A 20,853-nucleotide genomic window follows, 5' to 3' on the forward strand; every position below is an offset into this window, starting at 1 on the left:
GTGTCCTATTGAGGGTGACTGTGCTCTCCCTGATAGGCTAAGGGGGTGTTCAGAGCCCAGATCCATGCTGATAACCCAGGAAGCCAGCAGGATTAGGGTGGGGTGCTGTTTCTGGTACTTTCCAATCCACAGAAATTCAAACTGATCCTGGTCTCTGATTATGGGGTTGGGGCCTGAGTCATTTAGTTTATAACACTCTTGATGTCTCTTGCCAGCCTGACCTTGACTCCCTGACCCTGGATGTCTCCCGTGGTTGTCCCTCACCCAGTCACTGTGGAATTTTAACAATGGGAACCCTGAGATGAAACCAACCCATAGTTGCTCTGAGCCCTGGCTTTGGTTTGCCCCTCCCTAAAATGACATCCAACCAAGCACTGCCTCCAAGGGGAATTGCACTTGCTTGGACTGGAGTCACCAGGTGTTATAGCACACACCATTCACTGATCTGCTCTACTGGTATATTTCTGCCTGGAGGCTTCTAGAATCATTCACTTTCACTGTGTATTTGTATATTCAACCTTTCTTTCTTATGCCACAAGCCAAGAGCCAGGGAGAAAGTGCAGACTGACGTTTTTCTGTGTTGAGCTCTGACTCTTCTCTTTCTCTGTGGGCTCCAGTTTTTCCTTCAGATCCTTTTGTGGTCCTGGGAATCCACCTCCTCACTTCTTTACTTCCCTGAGTGGCTATTTTTCCAGTGCCTGTATTCTGAATCTTGAAGAAGTTGATTTATTGCTCCTTAAAACTCCATCATCTTTCCAGGAGTCAAATTAGAGCATTATAGATATTCAACAATATCATAAAATCAACAAAGTGCAGTTGTATTTCTAAATAGTAGCAATTAAGAATCCCAAAAGAAAGTTCCATTCATATTAGTGTATTAGTCATTTTCCCATCACTGGGACAAAATACCTGATACCCACAACTTAAAGAAAGAGAGGTTTAATTTTACTTATGTTTCAGAAAATTCAACCCAAGGCAGATGACCATGGCAGAAACATCATGGTAGAAGAACACAGTAGAAGAGACCTACCCACCTCATGGTAGCCAGGAAGCTGAGAAAGAAAGGAACCAGGAAGGGAGCTATACCCATAATGTATGCCCCAAGTGATCCTCCTCTTCCCACCAGGCCCTGCCTCCTAACAGCACATTTGGCCATGAACTCATCAATGGATTAATCCACTAATAAGGGTAGTGCCCCCAGGATCCAGTCACCTTCTGAAAGCTCCACCTCTGAATAATGAGACATTTGGAGGGATGTTTTAGATTCAAACCACAACAGTTAGCACCCCCAAGAATAAAATACCTAGGAATAAATTTAAATAGATGAGAAATTTGAATACTGACAATTACAGAACTCACAGAATGAAATTAATTAATTAATTAATTAATTATTTGGTACCGGGGATTGAACTCGGGTCCTTGTGCTTGCAAGGCAGGCCACCAAACCGCTGAGCTAAATCCCCAGCCCTAGAATGAAATTAAAGAGGACGTGAATAAATAGATATACATCTATGTTTTTTTTTTGTGGATCAGCAGACTTACTCTTGTTAAAATGGCAATACCCTCCAGAGTCATCTACAGATTGAATACAGTCACTATCAAAATCCCAACAGCCTTTTTCCCTGCTCTGCCCCACCCCAGAAATGGAAAAGCAGTTGCTTTTATTGATATGGATGTACAAGGAGCCTTGCATAGCTGTGACAGTACTTCAAATGAAGAACAGAGTTAGAGGACTTTCTTATCTGACTTAAAAACTTCCACAATAATATAATAATCAAAACTGTATAAGTGATGTATGTTACGCCCATGTTTATAGCAGCACGGTTTGTAGTAGCTAAATCTTGGAAACAGCTCAAATGCCCATCAACTAATGAGTGGTAAAGATGATGTGGATTTGTACACAATGGAGAACTACTCTGCCATAAAGAAGAATGATCTTCAGACATTTATAACTAAATGGGTGCACCTTAAGACCATATTCTTTTTTTATTTTTTACTTTTTTGATACCAGGGATCAAATGCAAGACTTGTGATTGTGAGGCAGGTGGCAGCACCACTGAGCTAATTTCCTGGTCTGAGACCATACTCTGAAGTGAAACAAATTGGACACTGGGCCAGGGATTTAGCTCAGTGGTGCTGCCACCTGCCTCGCAAGCACAAGGCCCCAAGTTTGATCCCTGGTACCCCCCCCAAGTAAATAATAAATAAATAAATCAGACACACATGATTAAATACCACCTTGTTTCTCTGGTGTGAGAAGCTGATTGTGGAAATAAGGACTGAGATGTATAACGGATGTTGGGAAATGGGAAGAAAGTGTTCAAATGGGAAGGGGACAAGGAAAGAGGGTGGAAAGAAGGAAGGGACAAGAAAAAAGTTAAAATAGAAGGAGAAAATGGAAACAAATCTTTGGTTCATAGGGAGGGGAGTGACTTGAAGGGGAATGGGACAAAATAAAATTTATTAATAAAAAAGCAAATTCCGGAAAAAAGATCTAGAGATAGAAGCAATTACTTTTGAAAAATTAACCAGCAATTATTAACATTTTAGAAGATTTAATGATTATATTCTGTGCCTTTTATATGACAAGGTAGGCTGAAGCATTTCCAGCATCTGAATAGTTTTACTGCATTATATCAAAGCACTCTATAAATTATTTCCCTTGTTCAGTATTTGGAATATGCTTTATTCTGCAGAGTGAAATAAAAAGCTAATACCTGTTTTTTAAAAAAACCCTGTATGATACTTGTATAGGGACAGACAGGTTCAAGTAGATTAGTGGAATAGAATTGAAAAGTCTAGAAATAACCCAGAATATTGTGGTTCATTGATTTTTTAGATATACATACTGGTAACATTCATCATAGGGAATTTGTACCCGTACATGATACATCTTGTTTCTTTTTTTTTCTCTCATTCTCCTCCCCTCCCTTTTCCTTCTCTCCTTATTTACAAAAGCTTTGCTTCCATTTTTTCTTTCTATTCTTTTTTTCTTGTCCCTTCTTTCCTTCCCCCTCCCCCCTCCGTGGTTCCCTTGTCATTTGAACGTTTTCTTCACGTTTCCCAGTATCTATTGTACATTTTGGCCCTTATTTCCATTTCACTTTCTGATACCAGAGAAACAATGTGGTATTTAAACATGAGCGTCCAATTTATTTCACTTAAGAATATGTCTCAAGATGCATCCGTTTAGCTATAAATGTCTGAAGCTCATTCTTCTTCGTGGCAGAGTAGTACTCTATTGTATAAACAACCCAAATCTTTTTATCCGTTTATCAGCTGATGGCTCTTTCCAAGATTTAGCTATTATAAACTGTGTTGCTGAAAATATGCTGTGGTATGATGCTTTTAATTCTTTTGGGAAGATACCAAGAAAGGGAATACCTGGGTCAAATGGAACCTCTAGTTTTATTTATTATTTATTATTATTATTATTTCTTGTTTTTTTGAGACAGGGTCTTATTATGTAGTTGAGACTGACCTGGAACTCACTATGTAGCCCAGGCTGGTCTTGAACTTACAGCGATCCTCCTGCCTCAGCCTTCCGAGTGCTGTGATTACAGGCGTGTGCCACCATGCCAGCAGGCACCTCTAGTTTTAGATTGTTGAAGAATCTCTACAGTGATTCCCACAGTGGTTGCACCAGTCTACACTCCCACCAACAGTGGAGAAGCGTTTCTTTTTTCCCATAGCCCCACCAATATTTGTTATCGGTTGTTTTCTTGATGACAGTCATTCTTTCTGGAGTGAGATAGAATCTCAGCATTGTTTCAATTTGCATCTCAAATGACCAGTGACGTTGAACATTTTTTCATACATTTATTTGCTATTTCTACTTCATCTGAGAAGTGTCTATTCACTTCAAATGCCCAATTTTGGATGGGGGGATCTGATTTTTTTAGTTCTTTATATATTCTAGGTATTAGTCCTTTGTCTGAGAAACAACTGGTGAAAAATTTTTCCTAAACTGTGGGTTGTTTCTTTACTACATTAGTGATTTCTTTTGCTGTGCAAAGCTTTTTTTTTTTAATAAGATGAGATCTGTTATTCATTCTTTGTGATATTTCCTGGCAATCAGGATTTTCCTCAAAATCTTTGCCTACACCAGTGTCTTCAAGAGTTCCACCTATTCTATCTTCTAGGAGATCGATTGTTTCTGGTCTAATATTTAGATCTTTGGTCCATTTTGATTTTAGTTTAGTGCACGGTGAAAGATATGTGTCTAGTTTCAATCTTCAGCGTGTGCAGAGCCAGGTTTTTCAGCACCATTTGTTAAAGAGGCTATCCTTTTTTCAATGAAGGTATTTGGCTTGTTTGTCAAAGATAAGGTGGCTGAGTATTCCTGGAGTTGGTTCTGCATCTTCTAATTGGTTTCACTGATTCTTGGGTACATTTTCTTTCTTTGCAGTATCATGTTGTTTTTGTCACAGTTAATTATACTTCTTTGTAGTAAACTTTCAAGTCAGAAATTATGATTCCCCTGCCTTGCCTTTATTGCCCAGCATTGCTTTTGCTATTCTAGGTCTCTTCTGGTTGCAAATGAATTTTAGGATTGTTTTCTCTTAATTTTGTGAGATATGCTGTTGGTATACTGATTGAATTAAATCTGTATAACAATTTTGGAAGTATGTCTATTTTCACTATATTTGTTCTTCCTAACCATGAAAAAAGGGTATCTTTCCATGTTATGATATAGTCTTCAATCTCCTTTTTCAGAAAACTGTGGTTTTTAGTGTAAAAGTCTTTTACTTCTCTCATTAGATTAATTCCTAGGTATTTAATTTTTTTTGGATGCTACTGATGTTGTTTCCCTAATTTCTCTCTTGAGTTTATTTGTGTACATTTGTGAATGCTATTGAGTTTTGAATGCTGACAATGCTACTGAATTTGGTTATTAAATCTAGAAGTCTTTTGGTAGAATTTTTGAGGTCTTCTATGGAGAGTTTCATTTCATCTGTAAATAATGATAATTTAAGTTCTTCCTTTCCTATCATTATTCCTTTTCTTTCTGTTGTCTAATTGCTCTGGCTAATGTTTCCTGAACTATAATGAAAAGAATGGTGACATTAGTCCCTGGGCCATCTGCGGTGGGCAGCAGAAACACTGCCCCGCCAGATCCTGAAGTGGACCAGTTCAAGTCCATGGATGCCATGCAAGAGTGTCAGCAGCCCAGCTGTGGCAGGAAGGGCCGAGGAGCTCAGGGGCCTCTGCTCCATTACCCAGGATGCCTCCTGCTCCCAGCCCAGGGCCAATGGAGCCGGTGAGGCAAGGGCACAGAAAACCAGATGTCCCGGTCACCTCTAGCTCCAGTTTTTCCAGAGAGTGACAAGTGGTTACGAGCCCTTTCTGCCTTCCCTTGGGAGTCAGCAATATACACCAAGAAAATGCTTCTACAGGAAAAACAATCGATATTCACATACAGATATTTTTGTATTGCATTTCAAAATTGGAAGAGAAGTTGGAGGTCTCCATCCATTCATCTACTTCAGGAATCCTAACAGAAAACAAAGCTCTATTCTGAAATGAAAGTTATCGTCCTTAGGACCACATTTCATTTCTATGCAAGGGACAGTTGAAACAGGCAGAGCAGACGAGAGAACAAAAAAGAAATGAAGTGATAGGAAGAGAAATGGAGAGAAAGATGTAGCACAAGAAGAGCATCCATCAGAAAGAGACCAAGATAGATTTAGTTATGGATAATGAAAGGGCCAGGAGCCACCCTCAGTCACAGGAGAGCAGACACAGGGATACATGTCCTGCAAGCGGCATCCACAAACTAAAGGTGCAGGCTTGCTGGGATTATCCACTACGCAGCCATAAATCTGCAGCTGGGTTGCTGGGATTAATCAACATGGATCTGAGCTCTATCTGTCCACTCTGTCTACCAGTGACGGCAGAGACACCTTGAAGTGGATATTTTATTTTCTTCCTTTTATTTTGTATTTTTTTTGTTTGTTTTGTATACAATTTTTCAGACTGATTTAAATTTTATTACATAACCTCAAATATACTACATACACTTAAAGGTAGCAAATTAATAGTTACCACAGTTTGAACTACAGCCTGAACGACAGAGCAAAACCTCAAAAACCCAACCAACCAAAACTTACATACATACATACAGAGGATTCCTCCATCTGCCGCACAACGTGGATGGGAGAATTAGGAGAGATATTTTTAAAAATACATATTAAACTATATGCTGGACATAAACAAAAAAGAATGGTGATAGTAGACATCATTGTCTAGTTCCTGATTTTAGAGTGAAAGCTTCCAGTTTTTGCCAATTTAGTATTATGTTGGCTGTTGGTTTGTCATATATAGCTTTTATCAGATTGAGATAAAGACCATCTATTCCAATTTTCTGTAGAGTTTTTATCATGAATGGGTGTTGGACTTTGTAAATTGTGTGTCTCTTAAGATGATTATGTGATTTTGTCCTTGGTTCTGTTAATATGGTGTATTAACATTTATTGATTTGCATATGTTAACCATCCCTGCATCCCTGGAATGAATCCTACTTGCTTATGGTGTATAACTTTTCAAATGATTTGCTGCATTCTCTTTGCCAGTACAGTGAACCCTCAAGTTACAACCAGCCTGAAATATGAAATACTTGGGTTAATTAGGTTAATAGAAGATTTATCTGCCTCTTGTAATCTATATCATGTACCCAGGTAAACATCTAAACATCCAGATCTCAGCTGTATTAATTTACAATCAACTTGAGTTACAACCAGTCCTCAAGAGCTGATTGAACTCATAAGTCTAGGGTTCTCTGTATCTTATTGAGAAATTTTTCATCTATATTTCTTAAGGAGATTGGCCTGTAGTTCTCTATTTTAGTTGGATCCTTCTCTGGTTTTGGTATAAGGGTAACGCTCACTTTCAGGAATGAATTTAAGAGTAATTCTTCACTTTCAATTTCATTAAAGAGTTTTTGTTTTGTTTTGTTTTGGGTACTGGGGATTGAACTCGGGTCCTTGTGCTTGCAAGGCAGGTGGCAGCACCACTGAGCTAATTCCCTGGCCCTCATTAAAGAGTTTGAGAAGTAGTAGCATTAGGTCTTCTCTAAATTTCTTGTAGAATTCAGCAGTGAATCTGCCAGGGTCTATGCTTTTCTTTGTTGGTAGTTTTAAATTTACATCTTCAATTTCATTGACTGATGTTGGTTTATTTAGAGTATTTATATCTTCTTGAGTTAGCTTTGGTAATTCATATGTATCCAGGAATCTGTCCATTTCTTCTGTCTCTTCTTTCTTATTAGAATACAGGTTCTCCAAGTTTTGATGATCTTCTGGATTTCTGTAGGATCTGTTGTGGTTTTACCTGTTTCATTCCTAATTCCATAGATTTGTGTCTTTTCTTTCCTTTTTGGGATAAGGTTGGCTAAGGATTTGTCAATTTTATTTAATCTTTCGAAGAACCAACTTTTTGATTCACTGATTCTTTGTATTGTTTTGTTGGTCTCTACTGCATTAATATTTATAATTTCCTCCCTTGTATGTACTTTGGGCTTGACTTACTCTTCTTTTATTATTATTATTACTATTATTATTTTTTGGGGGGGGTACTGGGGATCGAACTTGGGTCTTTGTGCTTATGAGGCAGGCAGTGGAAGCACTGAGGTGACTCCCTGGCCCTTATTCTTCTTTATCTAGAAACTTGAGGTTCAACATTAGGTAGTTTATTTGAATTACTGATATGTGAATTCACCACTGTAGGACACTATAGGATACCTCATAGGGCAGCTTTCATTGCATTCCATAAATTTCATATGTTGTATTGGTAGTATCATTTAATTGTAGAAACTGTCTATTTCTGCTTTAATTTCACCTGTGACCCATCAGTTGGCCAGGAGGGTGTTATTTAATTTCTATGTGTTTCTGAAGTTTTTGTGGTTTCTTTTGCCCTTGATTTCTAATTTAATTGCAATATGGTCCAGTAATATGCATGAGACAATTTCAGTTCCTTTACATTTACTTAAGTATTTTCTATGAGCTAGCATGTGGTCTATTTTGGAGAATGTCCTGTGTGCTGTTGAGAAGAATGTGTATTCTGATGTTGTGAGGTGGAACACTGTATAGACATCTACTAAATGTATTTGCTCCAAAGTGTGGTTCAGTTCTGAAATTTCTTTGTTGATTTTTTTGTCTAGTTTATCTATTTGTGACAGTGGGTTATAGAGGTCTCCTTTAATAATTGTATTTCTGCTTATTTGATTTTTCATGTTTGTTAATACTTGTTTTATATAGTTGGGTAGACTGGTATTTGGTGCATATATATTTATGATTGTTATCTCTTCCTCTTGGATTGTTCCCTTTACAAGGATGGAGTGATTTTCTTTGTCTGATCAGTCTTGCCCTGAAATCCATTTGGTCCACAAATAGAATTGCTGCCTCTGCTTTTTCTTACTTCTTCCAGGTATAGCTGGATTTTGGGTTTTGTGTCTGTCACAGGATCCTGCCTCTTCAATTTATGGGGATGAAAAATTGCTACCTATTTGTCCAGTCCTTGGTTTACTGGCACTGGCTATAGTGTCATTTATGACTTTAGGCAATCTTAGTCTTGGCATAGCAGAAAGAACAACTGATTAGAACAATTATGTCACCTTGGCTAACATAGTACAATTGACAATAACAATAGCATCAAACAGCCTAGAAAATGACAAACTGTGATAACTATTAATTTGCCACCTTTAAGTGTATGTAGTATATTTGTGGTTATATAACAAAATCTAAAACAGTCTGAAAAATTGTATACAAAACAAACAAAAAATACAAAATAAAAGGAAGAAAATAAAATGTCCACTTCAAGGTGTCTCTGCTGTCACTGGTAGATAGAGCGGACAGATAGAGCTCAGATCCATGTTGATTAATCCCAGCAACCCAGCTGCAGATTTATGGCTGGGTAGTGGATAATCCCAGCAAGCTTGCACCTTTAGTTCCACTGAAGTTCAGGCTTGTTTCTGGCTTTGAGGCTGGAACTTGATCTGTTCAGCTTGCAATACTCCATGTGCCTCCTACCAGCTTTAACTTGGCTTATTGACCTCCTGCCTATGTGAACTTAGTTACACCTCACCTTGACACTGGGAGCTGCTAGATGGAGGCAGCCTGCAGCTGCTCTGAGTTTCTCCAAGATAGCTACCATCCAGTCATCATCTCCTAGGGCATGTCTGAACCTGAATAACTCACCAGTGACTGTGTAGTCTGCTGCATCCTCTGCTCCATTCCACTGGTGCATTTCTCCATGGAGGCCTCTGGAGTCACCAGTAGTCACTGTACATCTGCAGGTTTTAGCTGTTTCTCCCATCCAGTGAGTCAGGGGTCAGGGAGAAAGTGCAACTTGCCACCTCCTTCTTCTGTGTTGAGGTCTCTCTCTTCACTCTTCTCATTGGCTTCATTTCTCACTTCAGATACTTTCTGGATTCCCAGGACCCACTTTCCCCCTTTTCTTCCTTACATTGCTATATTCCAGTGTCTGGACACCGAATCTTGAAGAGGGTGTTCTCTGCTGTTCACCACTCTGCGATCTTCCTGCAAGTCTGGTTAATTGACTTTTGGACAAGGATGGCAAACCACTCATGGAGAAAGAATACCCTCCAACAACTAGTGTCAGAACAACTTTATAGGTACATGCAAAATAGTGAAGTTCGATCCCTAACTCATACCATATACATGAATGAACTTAAAATGGATCTACAACACAAATATAAGCACTAAATATCTTATAAGAAAACACAGGGGTTAACCTTAAATTTGGTAAAGATACATAGATATGACACCAAAAACACTGCTAGGATAAAGTAGATAAATTGCAAATATTTTAAACCTTAATGAAATTTGCATCTAAAAACACTTCTGAGAAAGTGAAAAAAAAAAAAAGCCAAGCCACTGAATGAATGAAAATATTTACAGATCATATATCTGATAAAGGATTAATATTCAGAAATATATAAAGGACCCCCCACAACCTAAAAATAACAGCAGCAACAATGAAACAAGTCAAATTAAAAAGGGACAAAAGGCTTGAGTAGACATTTCTGTAAAGAAGATACTACACATGGCCAATAAGCATATGAAGAGATTTTTTTAATGTTACCAGTCATTGGGAAAATGCAAATCAAAACCACAAATGATACACATTGTCACACTTATTAGTATAACTATTCTAAAACAACAGAGAGAAAAGCTAACCTACAGAATGGGAAAAAGAATTGCCAGCTACTCTTCAGACAAAAGACTAAGAGCTAGAATATATAAAGACCTCAAAAAATTGGACCCCCCAAATTTAAAGATCCAATAAAAAACTGAATATCTGAAATAAATAGACATTACTCAAATGAAGAAATACAGTTGGCCAGTAAATACATGAAAAAATGTTCAACATTGATGATCATTCAAGAAATGCAGTTTAAAACAACATTAAAATTCCATCTTACCCCAGAAAGAATGGCTATTATGAAGAAATCAACCAATAAAAAATGCTGGCAAGGCTGTGGGGAAAAAAAGAAAGGAACCCTTCATTGTTGGTGGGAATGTAAACTGATATAACCAGTATGGAAATCTGTAAGGAGATTTCTCCAAAAACTGAAAATAGAAATTCCATTTGATCCAGCTCTTCCCCTTCTAGGTGTCTTCCAAAAAGAGTTTAAAACATCATACCACAGGGATGTATGCATAATCATGTTTATAGCAGCACAAGTCATAATAACTAAATCTCAGTAACAGACTATATGTACATCAACTGATGAACAAATAGAAAAAATATGGTATTTATACACAATGGAGTACAACTGTGTCATAAAGAAGGATAAACTTGCATTTGTAGGAGAATGGATGTACTTTGAGACCATAATGTTAAGTGAAGTAAATCAGACACACCAGCTTAAACATCATACGATTTCTCTTATATTAAAAACTTCATATTAACAAGATCCCAACAATGAATGTAACTGTACTGTAGCCCTAAAATGTACCAATAAACTCAATTAAAGCTGAAAAAAACTTCATATATAAAGCATGAAATAAAAGACAGATAATAGGAAAAAAGAGAGCAAAAAGTTATTATATTCTAAGTGCTTTGTTTCTAGTTTCACTCCAATATGGCTCGAGAGCTTACTTTGCAGGATTTCCATTTCTTTGGAATATATTAACGTCTTTATTGTTCCTATGAATATGGTCTATTGGGTGAATATTTCTCATGATTTTTGAGAGAACTATTTACTCTGCAGATTTTGCATACAGTATAGTGCTCCACTTGAGGCATGATGTTGCTGATTTGACTGTACCATTACAGATTTTTCTACCTTCTTATCTGTGAATTACTGAGGGAGGTGTTTTGAAGTTTTCAGTAGTATTTGTGCATCTATGATTTTTCTTTCAGTTTCATGTTTTTGCCTTATGTTGTTAGGTGCTTTGTATAGTGTAATATGTATTAAGAAATACTAGTTTTTGTTAGAGAACTGCCTTTTATATCATTATGTAACCACTGTAATCATTGTTTAGTTTGAAGTACAAGTTGAATAGTGTCAAATAAATATAGTTACAGCATGTTTTGTTGAATCAGTACTAGACTAGTGTGTCTGTTTGGATAACTTTCTATTTAATCTGTATTTTGATGTTTACCTTATATTTGTTATATTTCAAAAAATATTTGTATATCTTTCAATTGATAAATAAAAAGTTTTTAAAACCCAGAAAATATGTTTGTGAAAATGTAGTGAAATCAGAACCCATGTGCATTGTTTATGGGAACATAAAATTGTTCAATTATTGTGGAAATAAGCTGGAAGTTCCTCATAAAATTAAACATAGAACTATCATATGATCCAGCATATACTTTTGGATATATATCCAAATGAATGGAAAATAGGGACTCAAATAGGTACTTGTACATCCATGTTCATAGCAGCATTCTGCACAAAAGCAAAAGGTCGAAGTAAGGAGAATGTCCATCAATAGACTAATGGATAATTAAAATATAGGTGCCAGGGCCAGGGACTTAGCTCAGTGGTTCTGCTGCCTGCCTCACAAGCACAAGGACCCAAGTATGATCCCCAGTTTAAAAAAAAAATATATATATATACACACATATATATAGGTGCTTGCTTCAGCAGCATATCTACTAAAATTGGAACAATACAGAGAAAAGTTGCATGGTCCTTGCACAAGGATGGCACACAAATTCATAAAGCATTCCATATTTTGAAATAGAACTTCAGGAGATTAAAAATTCTATTGAAAGTATGGGTAGCAGAAGTGACAAATATGAGAACAGTCCAAGAACTAAAAGAGAGGGCTGTTGAAGGTGGCCAATTAATGAAAGATACCTTATAGACAATAAGAGAACATGAAAAATGGATCTAACAGCTACTAGATGATGCAAAGAAGACAAGATTAATTATGATTAATGAAAAATCAGAAGATAGCATAAATGGAAGAAAAGCCTGTTTACTGAAATAATGGCCCTTAACTTTCAAAATAAAGATAAAAGAATTTAGCATACAAATAAATGTAGCTTATAAAGTTCCAAATAGCCATGATCAGAAAAACCTCTTTATTGTACATCATAATCAAAATCTTGGAAGTTCAACCCAAGAACAGATTTTTTAAAAGTGGTTATAGAGAAGCAGTGAATCACTTCTAAAGGAAAATCCATGAGAATTACAGCAGACTTCCCAATAGAAACTTTAAAGGCCAGAAGATCTTGCAGTACAGTGCTTCAAGCCCTAAAAGAAAATATTTTCCAACCCAGGCTGACTTATCCTGCAAAATGATCTTTTAAAACGGATGAGAAGCAGGGTATGGTGGTGCATGCCTATAATCCCAGCATTTGGGAAGCTGGGGCAGGAGGATCACCAAGAGTTTGAGGCCAGACTAAGATCCATAATAAATTCAAGGTAAACGTGACCTACATAGCAAGACTCTGTCTCAAAAAAAATATATAGAGAAATAAGATAGTTTCATGATAAAGAGCACCTAAAGAAATCCATGACCACCAAAACCAGCACTCCAAAACATTCTCAAGATTACCCTACAAAGAGACAGTGAAGCTAATCATGACAAAAGCTCTAATAGAATGAATATGTCAGGTGGGCCAAACAGTTAAATAGAAGGGAAAGATAGGAAATCAGCAACAGGAAAATAAAGCAATGCCAGGAATAAGTCAATACCTGCCAGTAATAACTCTCAATGTGAATTATCTCAATCCCTGAGTAATGAGAGAATGGATCAAGAAACAAAATCCAATGCTGTGCTGTATACAAGAAATATATTGAATTGAAAAATAAACTTGTAGACTAAAAATCGAAGGATGGAAAACAATATTCCTTGCAACAAGAACCTAAAAAAAAAAAAAAGGAGATGTGGCTATCTTATATTTACATAAAGTGGACTTCAAACCAAAACAGATCAAAAGAGGCAAAGAAAGTCATTACACACTGGTTAAGGGGACAATTCAACAAGAAGAGATAGCAATTATTAACATATATGCACCAAACAACAATGCACCCAACTTCATCAAACAAGTACTACTGGACATAAAAGATCAGATAAACATAAACACTGTTATAGTGTGTGACTTCAGTACCCTACTGTTACAAATAGACAGATTAGACAAAACAATAAAAAAATCAGAGTTGAACAAAACCTTTGTAACAAATGGACTTAATAGATATCTGTAGAATGTCCCACCCAACAACAGAATATACATTCTTTTCAGCTGCATATAGAACTTTCTCCAAAATAAACCACATACTAGCCAATTAATCAACCTTAAGTAAATATAAAATAAGTGAAAATTTACTATTCTTATTATCAGACCATAGAACAGTGAGATTAGAAATCAGTGACAAAAGAAAACACAGAATGTTTGCAAATTCTTGGAAACTGAACAATATACTCTTAATTAAACAATGGGTTATAAAAGAAATCAAAGGAAATAATAAGAGTTTCTGGAACTATATTTTAAAGTCAGTACAACATACCAAAACTTATGGGACATAATAAAAACAGTTCTAAGAAGGAAATTTATAACTGTGAATGTCCACATCACAAAAATAGAGCAATCCAAAATAAATAACTTAATGATGCATCTCAAGGTCCTAGAAACACAAGAACAATCCAAACCCAAAACTAATAGAAGAAAATAAATTAAAAACATCAGAGTAGAAATCAATGAAAGTGAGACTAAAAAAAAAATAGAATTAATAAATCATAAGAATTTGGCGTGGTGGTGCATGCCTGTAATCCAAGCACTTGGGAGTCTGAGGCAGGAGGATCACTGTGAGTTCAAGACCATCCTGGGCTACATAGTGAGTTCCAGGTCACCAAAACTAATAGAAGAAAATAAATTAAAAACATCAGAGTAGAAATCAATGAAAGTGAGACTAAAAAAAAAATAGAATTAATAAATCATAAGAATTTGGCGTGGTGGTGCATGCCTGTAATCCAAGCACTTGGGAGTCTGAGGCAGGAGGATCACTGTGAGTTCAAGACCATCCTGGGCTACATAGTGAGTTCCAGGTCAGTCTCAATGCAGTTAGAAATGAAAAAGGTGAAATCACAACACTGCCAAAATATAAAACATTATTAACAACTACTTCTAAAACCTTGTACCAATAAATTGGAGACTTCAGAAGAAATAGATTCCTAGATACATATGAATTGCCAAAATTGAACCAAGAAGATTTAAAACTCTTGACTAATCCAATAACAAGCCATGAAATTGAAGAAGTAATAAATAATCTACCAACTAAGAATTCAGGTCTGGACAGTTTCACTGCTTAATTCTACAAAAACTTCAGGGAGTTCTAACTCCAATACTCACCAAGCTTTTTAATGAAATTGAAAGGGAAGGGTATTCCCAAAGTCATGCCTGGAAGATACCATTGCCCTGATTCCACAACTCGACAAGCATCCAACCAAAAAGAACAACTATCGATCAATCTCTTTAATGAATATAGACACAAAATTCCTCAACAAGATACTGGTAAACAAAATGCAATGAATCATCAATGAATCATATGATCATACATCATAACCAAGTAGGTTTCCTCCTAGGGACAAAAGGATGGTTGAACATATACAAATCAATAAATATAATGCATCACATAGACAGAAGCATGGACAAAAATTACTTGATTATCTCAGTAAATGTAGAAAAGGCCCTTGACAAAATCCACATCCTTTCATGATAAAAAAAAAAAAACTGAAGAAAATAGGTACCAAAGACCTTATCTCAATGTAATAAAAAGCCATTTGTGACAAAACTGCTACCAATATAATATTACCATAAATGTGAAAAAACTAAAAAAATTTCCTCTAAAATCAAGCATAAGGAGGAAGGGATGAAGGGAGGGCAGGGACAAGGGCAAAAAAATGAGAACCATGTAGAGGTACAAGATCCCAATAATGAATGTAACTGTACTGTATACCTAAAATGTACCAATAAACTCAATAAAAGAAAAAATAAAATAAAATCAAGCATAAGTCAAGACTTTCCACTATTACCAGTCCTATTCAAAAGTTTATATGAAACAGCATAAGCAGTTAGGCAAGAAAAAGAAACAACAAAGAAATGTATGAGAGAGAAGTCAAATTATTATTATCTGCAGATGACATGATATTCTGTATAGAAGATCCCTAAAAAGCCCACAAAAAGACTCCTAAAATTAATAACCAAATTCAGTAATAGTAGTACCATGAAAAATTAGATACATAGGAATTAACCTAAGGAAGTGAAAGACCTCTATAATGAAAACTATAGTACTCTGTAAAAGGAAACTGAAGAGGGCATTAGGAAATGTAAAGATAGCCCTCATTCTTGGATAGGCTATATATAGTCAAAATGGCCACACTTCAAAAACTGATATACAAACAACATTCTTCACAAAACTGGAGAAAACAGTCTTAAATTCATATGGAACCAGATGAGACCCTGTATAGTGAAAGCATTCCTGGGTAAAACAAACAAAGCAGGAGGTGTCACTATCCTGGACTTGAAGTTATATTACAAAAGTTACAATGATAAAAACAGCATGGTACTGGTGAAACAGAATAGATGATGCAGAAATAACTGCAGATACATTCAATGATTTGATCTTTGATAAAGAGGCAAAACAAACAAACAAAAACAAACAAACAACCAAAAAACACTGTGGAGGAAAGATTGTCTCTTTAATAAATGGTGTTGGGAAAACTGGCTATCCATGTGCAGAAGATTGAATCTAGACCCATATCTCTCAATATGTACTACACTAAAATCAAAGCAGATCAAATAACTAAATGTTAAACTAGAAACACTTAAGCTGAAAGACAAAATAAGTATAACTCTTGAAGACATAGGCACGGACTTTCTCAACAAAACCCCAGTTGCACAGGAAATAGTTCCAAGAATCAACAAATGAGATCATATCAAATTTAAAAGCTCCTGCACAGCAAAAGAAGTAACTAACAGAGTGAAAAAACAAACTACAGGATATAGGTATTCCTCAAAGGACTTATATCTGGAATATATAAAGAATTTTAAATATTAGGCTCTCCAAAATAAAAGAATCCAAAATGGGCAAGTGAAATGAATAGATACTTCACAGAAGTAGTACAAATGGCCAATAAATACATGAAGAAATGCTCGACACTGTTAGCAAGTAGAGAAATGCAAATTAAAGCAACACTGATATTCCATTTTATCACAGAAAGAATGTCCATCACCAAGAAATCAAATAAATGCTGGAGAGGCTGGCGGGGGGCAGGAGGGAACCCTTCTACACTGTGAGTAAACTAATAAAACCACTATGGAAATAAATGTGGAGATTCTTCACAAAACTGAAATTAGAAATTTTACTCAGCTAGTCCCTTTCTACATATCTTCCTGAAAAAGTTAAAGACGTCATGTTACACTGATACGTACCTACCCATGTTTATCCCATCACAATTCATAATAGCTACATGTTGGTAGCTGCTTGTATGTCTGTCAACAGATGAATGGATAAAGAAAATGTGGTGTTTATACACAATGGAGTACGACTCTGTCACAAAGAAGGATAAACTTGAGTCATGTGTAGGAAAATGGATGTACTTTGAGACCATAATGTTAAGTGAAATAAATCAGACACACAAGCTTAAATATCATGATTTCTTTTATATGAGAAATTTAATATATAAATAGTAAAATAAAAGATAGATAATGGGAGGTTGGCTATTTAGTGCACCTGCCTGCCTTGCAAGAGCAAGGTCCTAAGTTTGATCCCTGGTACCAAAAAAGAAGGTAGATCTTTTTGCGAAAGGGAAGGGGACCAAGAGATGGAAAGAGAGAAGGGGAGGGAAAGGAGATGGTAAAAGAGTTGAGATATATTTTGTACATGTACCAATTCCCTACAAGAATGAAATCATTATGTAATGCAAAAATGTACTAATAAAAACTAGAAACAAAAAAAATTAGATGATCAAAAATTTATTGCCTTGGAAAGGACTGTGGCTGTTGGTAACAACAGAGCCATTGAAGTTATAGATGGATGAGAATCTGAAGAAGATTGATGCAAATGGTGCAAAAGTGAAAAAAATGAGAATGGTTTTGAGAAACAGATGACTTTAGTTAACTTATTTAAGTATGCATGATTAAGTTAATAGATTAAATATAGTGGATATTTCCATATTTCATGTATATTCCTAAATGTTTGTGTCCAGGCTAGCCAGGAAACTCTTGGGACCTTTACTCAGGAAACCTTGTGCTTAAGTTGCCAGCATGTTGAACACTGACTGGGGCCTATGTGGCTATTCTTTCAGTCAGCCTGGATTCAAGCCTTGCCCCAGATTTAGAGACAGAGGTAGGGAAGGGGAAAGGAGTTAGGTACACTGAGAATCCCTGGGGAACTAGGGACTCTGCCTCGGATTCTCAGCACTCAGTAACTGTATAAGTCAGCTTTCTGTCACTTTTTGGCAAAATTCCTAGGAAAATCAGTTGAAAGAAGGAAAATTTATTTTGACACACAGTTTCAGAGGTTCCAGGTTCCTGGTCTCTGAGGGCCATCACTACCAGCCTACAGGCAGAACATCATGGTTGGGGGTACATGGAAAAGCATATCTACTCAGATAGTTACCCAGAGAGGAAGGGACTGGAAAATGATATGTGCTTCAGTACATGCCCTGTGACCTGACTCCTACAACTAGGTCCCACCTCCTCACAGCCTGTTCAGCAAAGGAACTCGTCAATGGATTAGTCTGTTTAATGAAGTTAGAGCTCTAGTGGTACAGTCACTTCCCAGAGCCCATCAGCTGGCACCCAAGCTTTCAACACAATGAAGGGACATTTTCTGAGGGACATTTTGGATTCCAACCATAACAGTAGCTTAGGAGCAACCCTTGCCTACATCTGGTTGGGTGGCCCAGGCAGAGGGCCAGGACTACAAGACTTTGCATTTCGGTTTGACTTCTCCAAACCTTGCCACTCCTGCAGATCTCAGAGGTGATCTTTGTGGCCATCTACACCTCTGAATTCTCCATGAAGCTCTATGTGGACCCTATCAGCTATTGGAAGCATGGCTATAACCTGCTGGATGTGTTCATTATCGTCGTTATTTTCATCCCTTATGTGCTCCGTGAGGTCAAGGGTAAACACTTCCACTACCACAACGTTGCTGAGGGCATACAGTCCCTGCGCATCCTCAAGCTTATCACCTATAGCCAAGCCATCAGAGTGAGTGACCTCGGGGTGCCATGGTGCTGGGAGGGAAGGCCATAAAGCCCACCTTCCCAGGAAGTAATACTTGACTGCTATCTTTCTGTCAGTGAGTCCTACTGTGTGACAGGTTGATCTATATTGGTATTATCTCAGCCAATCTCAAAACAATGGTAAGAAAGACATTATTAGCTCCATTTTACAGATGAATACATTGAGGCCCAAGGTCACTTAGTTGAATGTCAAGGCTGAGATTTGAAAGGTGTGTCTGACAGCAGAGGCCATCAGAACCTTTTCTCTTTCCCTGCTGCAGAATAACTGATGTCTAATGGTCCAGATCTCTTGCACTATATTCTTGGAAGTCTCCAGCTTTTTGGCAGCCTTGGCCACTCACTGCTTCTCCTAGTAGCGAATAGTCAGCTGCTCCTCTTTGTGGGAACAATTTCCTCACTTTGTTACGGTAGTTCTGTAAGTACTGCTCCCATTGAGAAGTCTTCCTGGGTTATTGAGGTCATAAAGTGACCAGCCTTGCCTTGTCTCAGAAGGTTCCAGAACAAGACTCAAGAGCTGACCCATTCTCAGCCAGGCCTAAAGGTATGTGTCCTGGACACAGTGCATTTTCCCTGACCAATGCCATCTAAGAAGGGGCTGGTCAGGGCCTATTGTCCAGTCAGGGTGTGTTGCATGTTCTGTTGCTGTCACGCCTAGTTCCAGCCCTGGAAATGTGAGAGAACCCCCAACTCCAGCTGACACATACCCACAGTTACTCTTGCTCTGAGGCAAATATTTTCCATTTCCTTGCCTTTCACAGTGCCCTAACTTCTTCCTCTCCCTCCAGAGTAACTAGCTTTTCTGAGTTTAACAACATTCTTCTTGTTGCCAAATTCAGTGACTATTTCCAGTATTCTTGTTACTGTTCTCTTTCTCCCTATTCTCTCTGGGTGATATATGGATTGAACCCAGGGCCTTACTCATGTAGACAACTGCTCTACCATTAAGCTACATCCCTAGTCCTCCTGAGAAAATAAAATTTTTTGTTTTGACGCAAGATATCACAAAGTTGCCCAGGCTGACCTTAAATTCATGATTCTCCTGTCTCAACTTCCAAGTAGCTGGGACAACAGGTGTGTGCCACTGGGTCCAGCTCTGGGCAATGTTTTCCACTTTCCAAGACTCTTCACCTACTCACACCTCCCTCTATGACCTTCAGACTCAGCTGTCTCCTGGACCTCTTGTGTTCTTCAAACGTGTCTAAACTGCAATTCATCATGCTCCCCCACTCCCACCTGCAGATCCCCAACCCTGGGGAAGAGTCTTCCATCACTCTTTTGGTTAAGAACCTTGTATCCCAAAGTGGTCCCCTGGGGATCACCAGCTGCCCTGGCTGTGGCTTTTCTGTAGCCTTTGGGATGTCATGGGTCCTTGGGTCCCCAGGGACACAGAAGTGACCTTGGATTATGTGCTCTCTATGCACCGGCCTTGCTTTCTGGACCAGGGGACCTAGAGCTGCCAAATAGAGGGCCTGACACCTCTGTATTGATTTGTGTTCATGGAAGTCTAAAGAAGCCCTAGCAGCTGCAGTTTCAGGCCCAACACTGGCATTCTGGCACATTCTTGGTTCTTGACTCCTGATTCATGAAAATGACACCCTATCTTCCACTAATAACAATAAACCTGCTCCACAAGGAAACAGTACTTTGCTTTGCACATAGACAAGCTTTGTTAGCTGGGCACATACTATTAGCTGGGGCTACACTGCTTCTGTTCATCTATGTTCATTCTGGTCACAACCTTCAATGCTGGGCTGTGAACAGCAGCCTCCCCTGCCTCCCTGCCTCCTCCTCTGGGGCCTCATCATCTTCCATAGGGGCTGTTTAGGAGGGCTTCCTCAGAGACCTGACCCTGGCCCCTTGGCATGTTTCAATGTCCCAGGGCTGAGAGGAGAGCCCAAGAGGGATGAACTATGTGCTGGGGATTGCTTTTTCAAAGTATTTGGGAATTCAAAACTGGGTATCTATTTGGGCCAGGCTGTAGATCTTGAAAGACTAGTATTTTTCTAGAGAAGGAGCTCCTGGGATCTGGACAGCCATCTTCTGGAACTGGTTTTCTGCACCTTTCTGAACTGTGAACTTTCTGAACTAGTGGAACCTCCCTATATGTGCTTGGAGAACCATG

The 20,853-nt window shown here is 37.8% G+C and overlaps 1 protein-coding gene and 1 non-coding gene across 2 annotated transcripts in view; both read left to right on the forward strand.

The window, feature by feature from the left end:
* The window catches only part of Catsper3 (cation channel sperm associated 3), a 53,313-nt gene that overhangs the window by 12,458 nt on the left and 20,002 nt on the right, over positions 1 to 20,853 (forward strand). Inside the window, exon 3 of the mRNA XM_010614082.3 lies at positions 18,457 to 18,696. Within this exon, the coding sequence (XP_010612384.1) occupies positions 18,457 to 18,696 (240 nt within the window). The remainder of the gene's footprint in view (positions 1 to 18,456; positions 18,697 to 20,853) is intronic.
* LOC117285426 lies at positions 12,103 to 12,209 on the forward strand. Its single transcript, XR_004516459.1, has one exon. It is a non-coding gene; the product is annotated as a U6 spliceosomal RNA (small nuclear RNA).

This window comes from Fukomys damarensis, unplaced genomic scaffold (genome assembly GCF_012274545.1).
Source record: "Fukomys damarensis isolate Sample0158 unplaced genomic scaffold, DMR_v1.0_HiC HiC_scaffold_9, whole genome shotgun sequence".
Taxonomy (NCBI): Eukaryota; Metazoa; Chordata; class Mammalia; order Rodentia; family Bathyergidae; genus Fukomys; species Fukomys damarensis.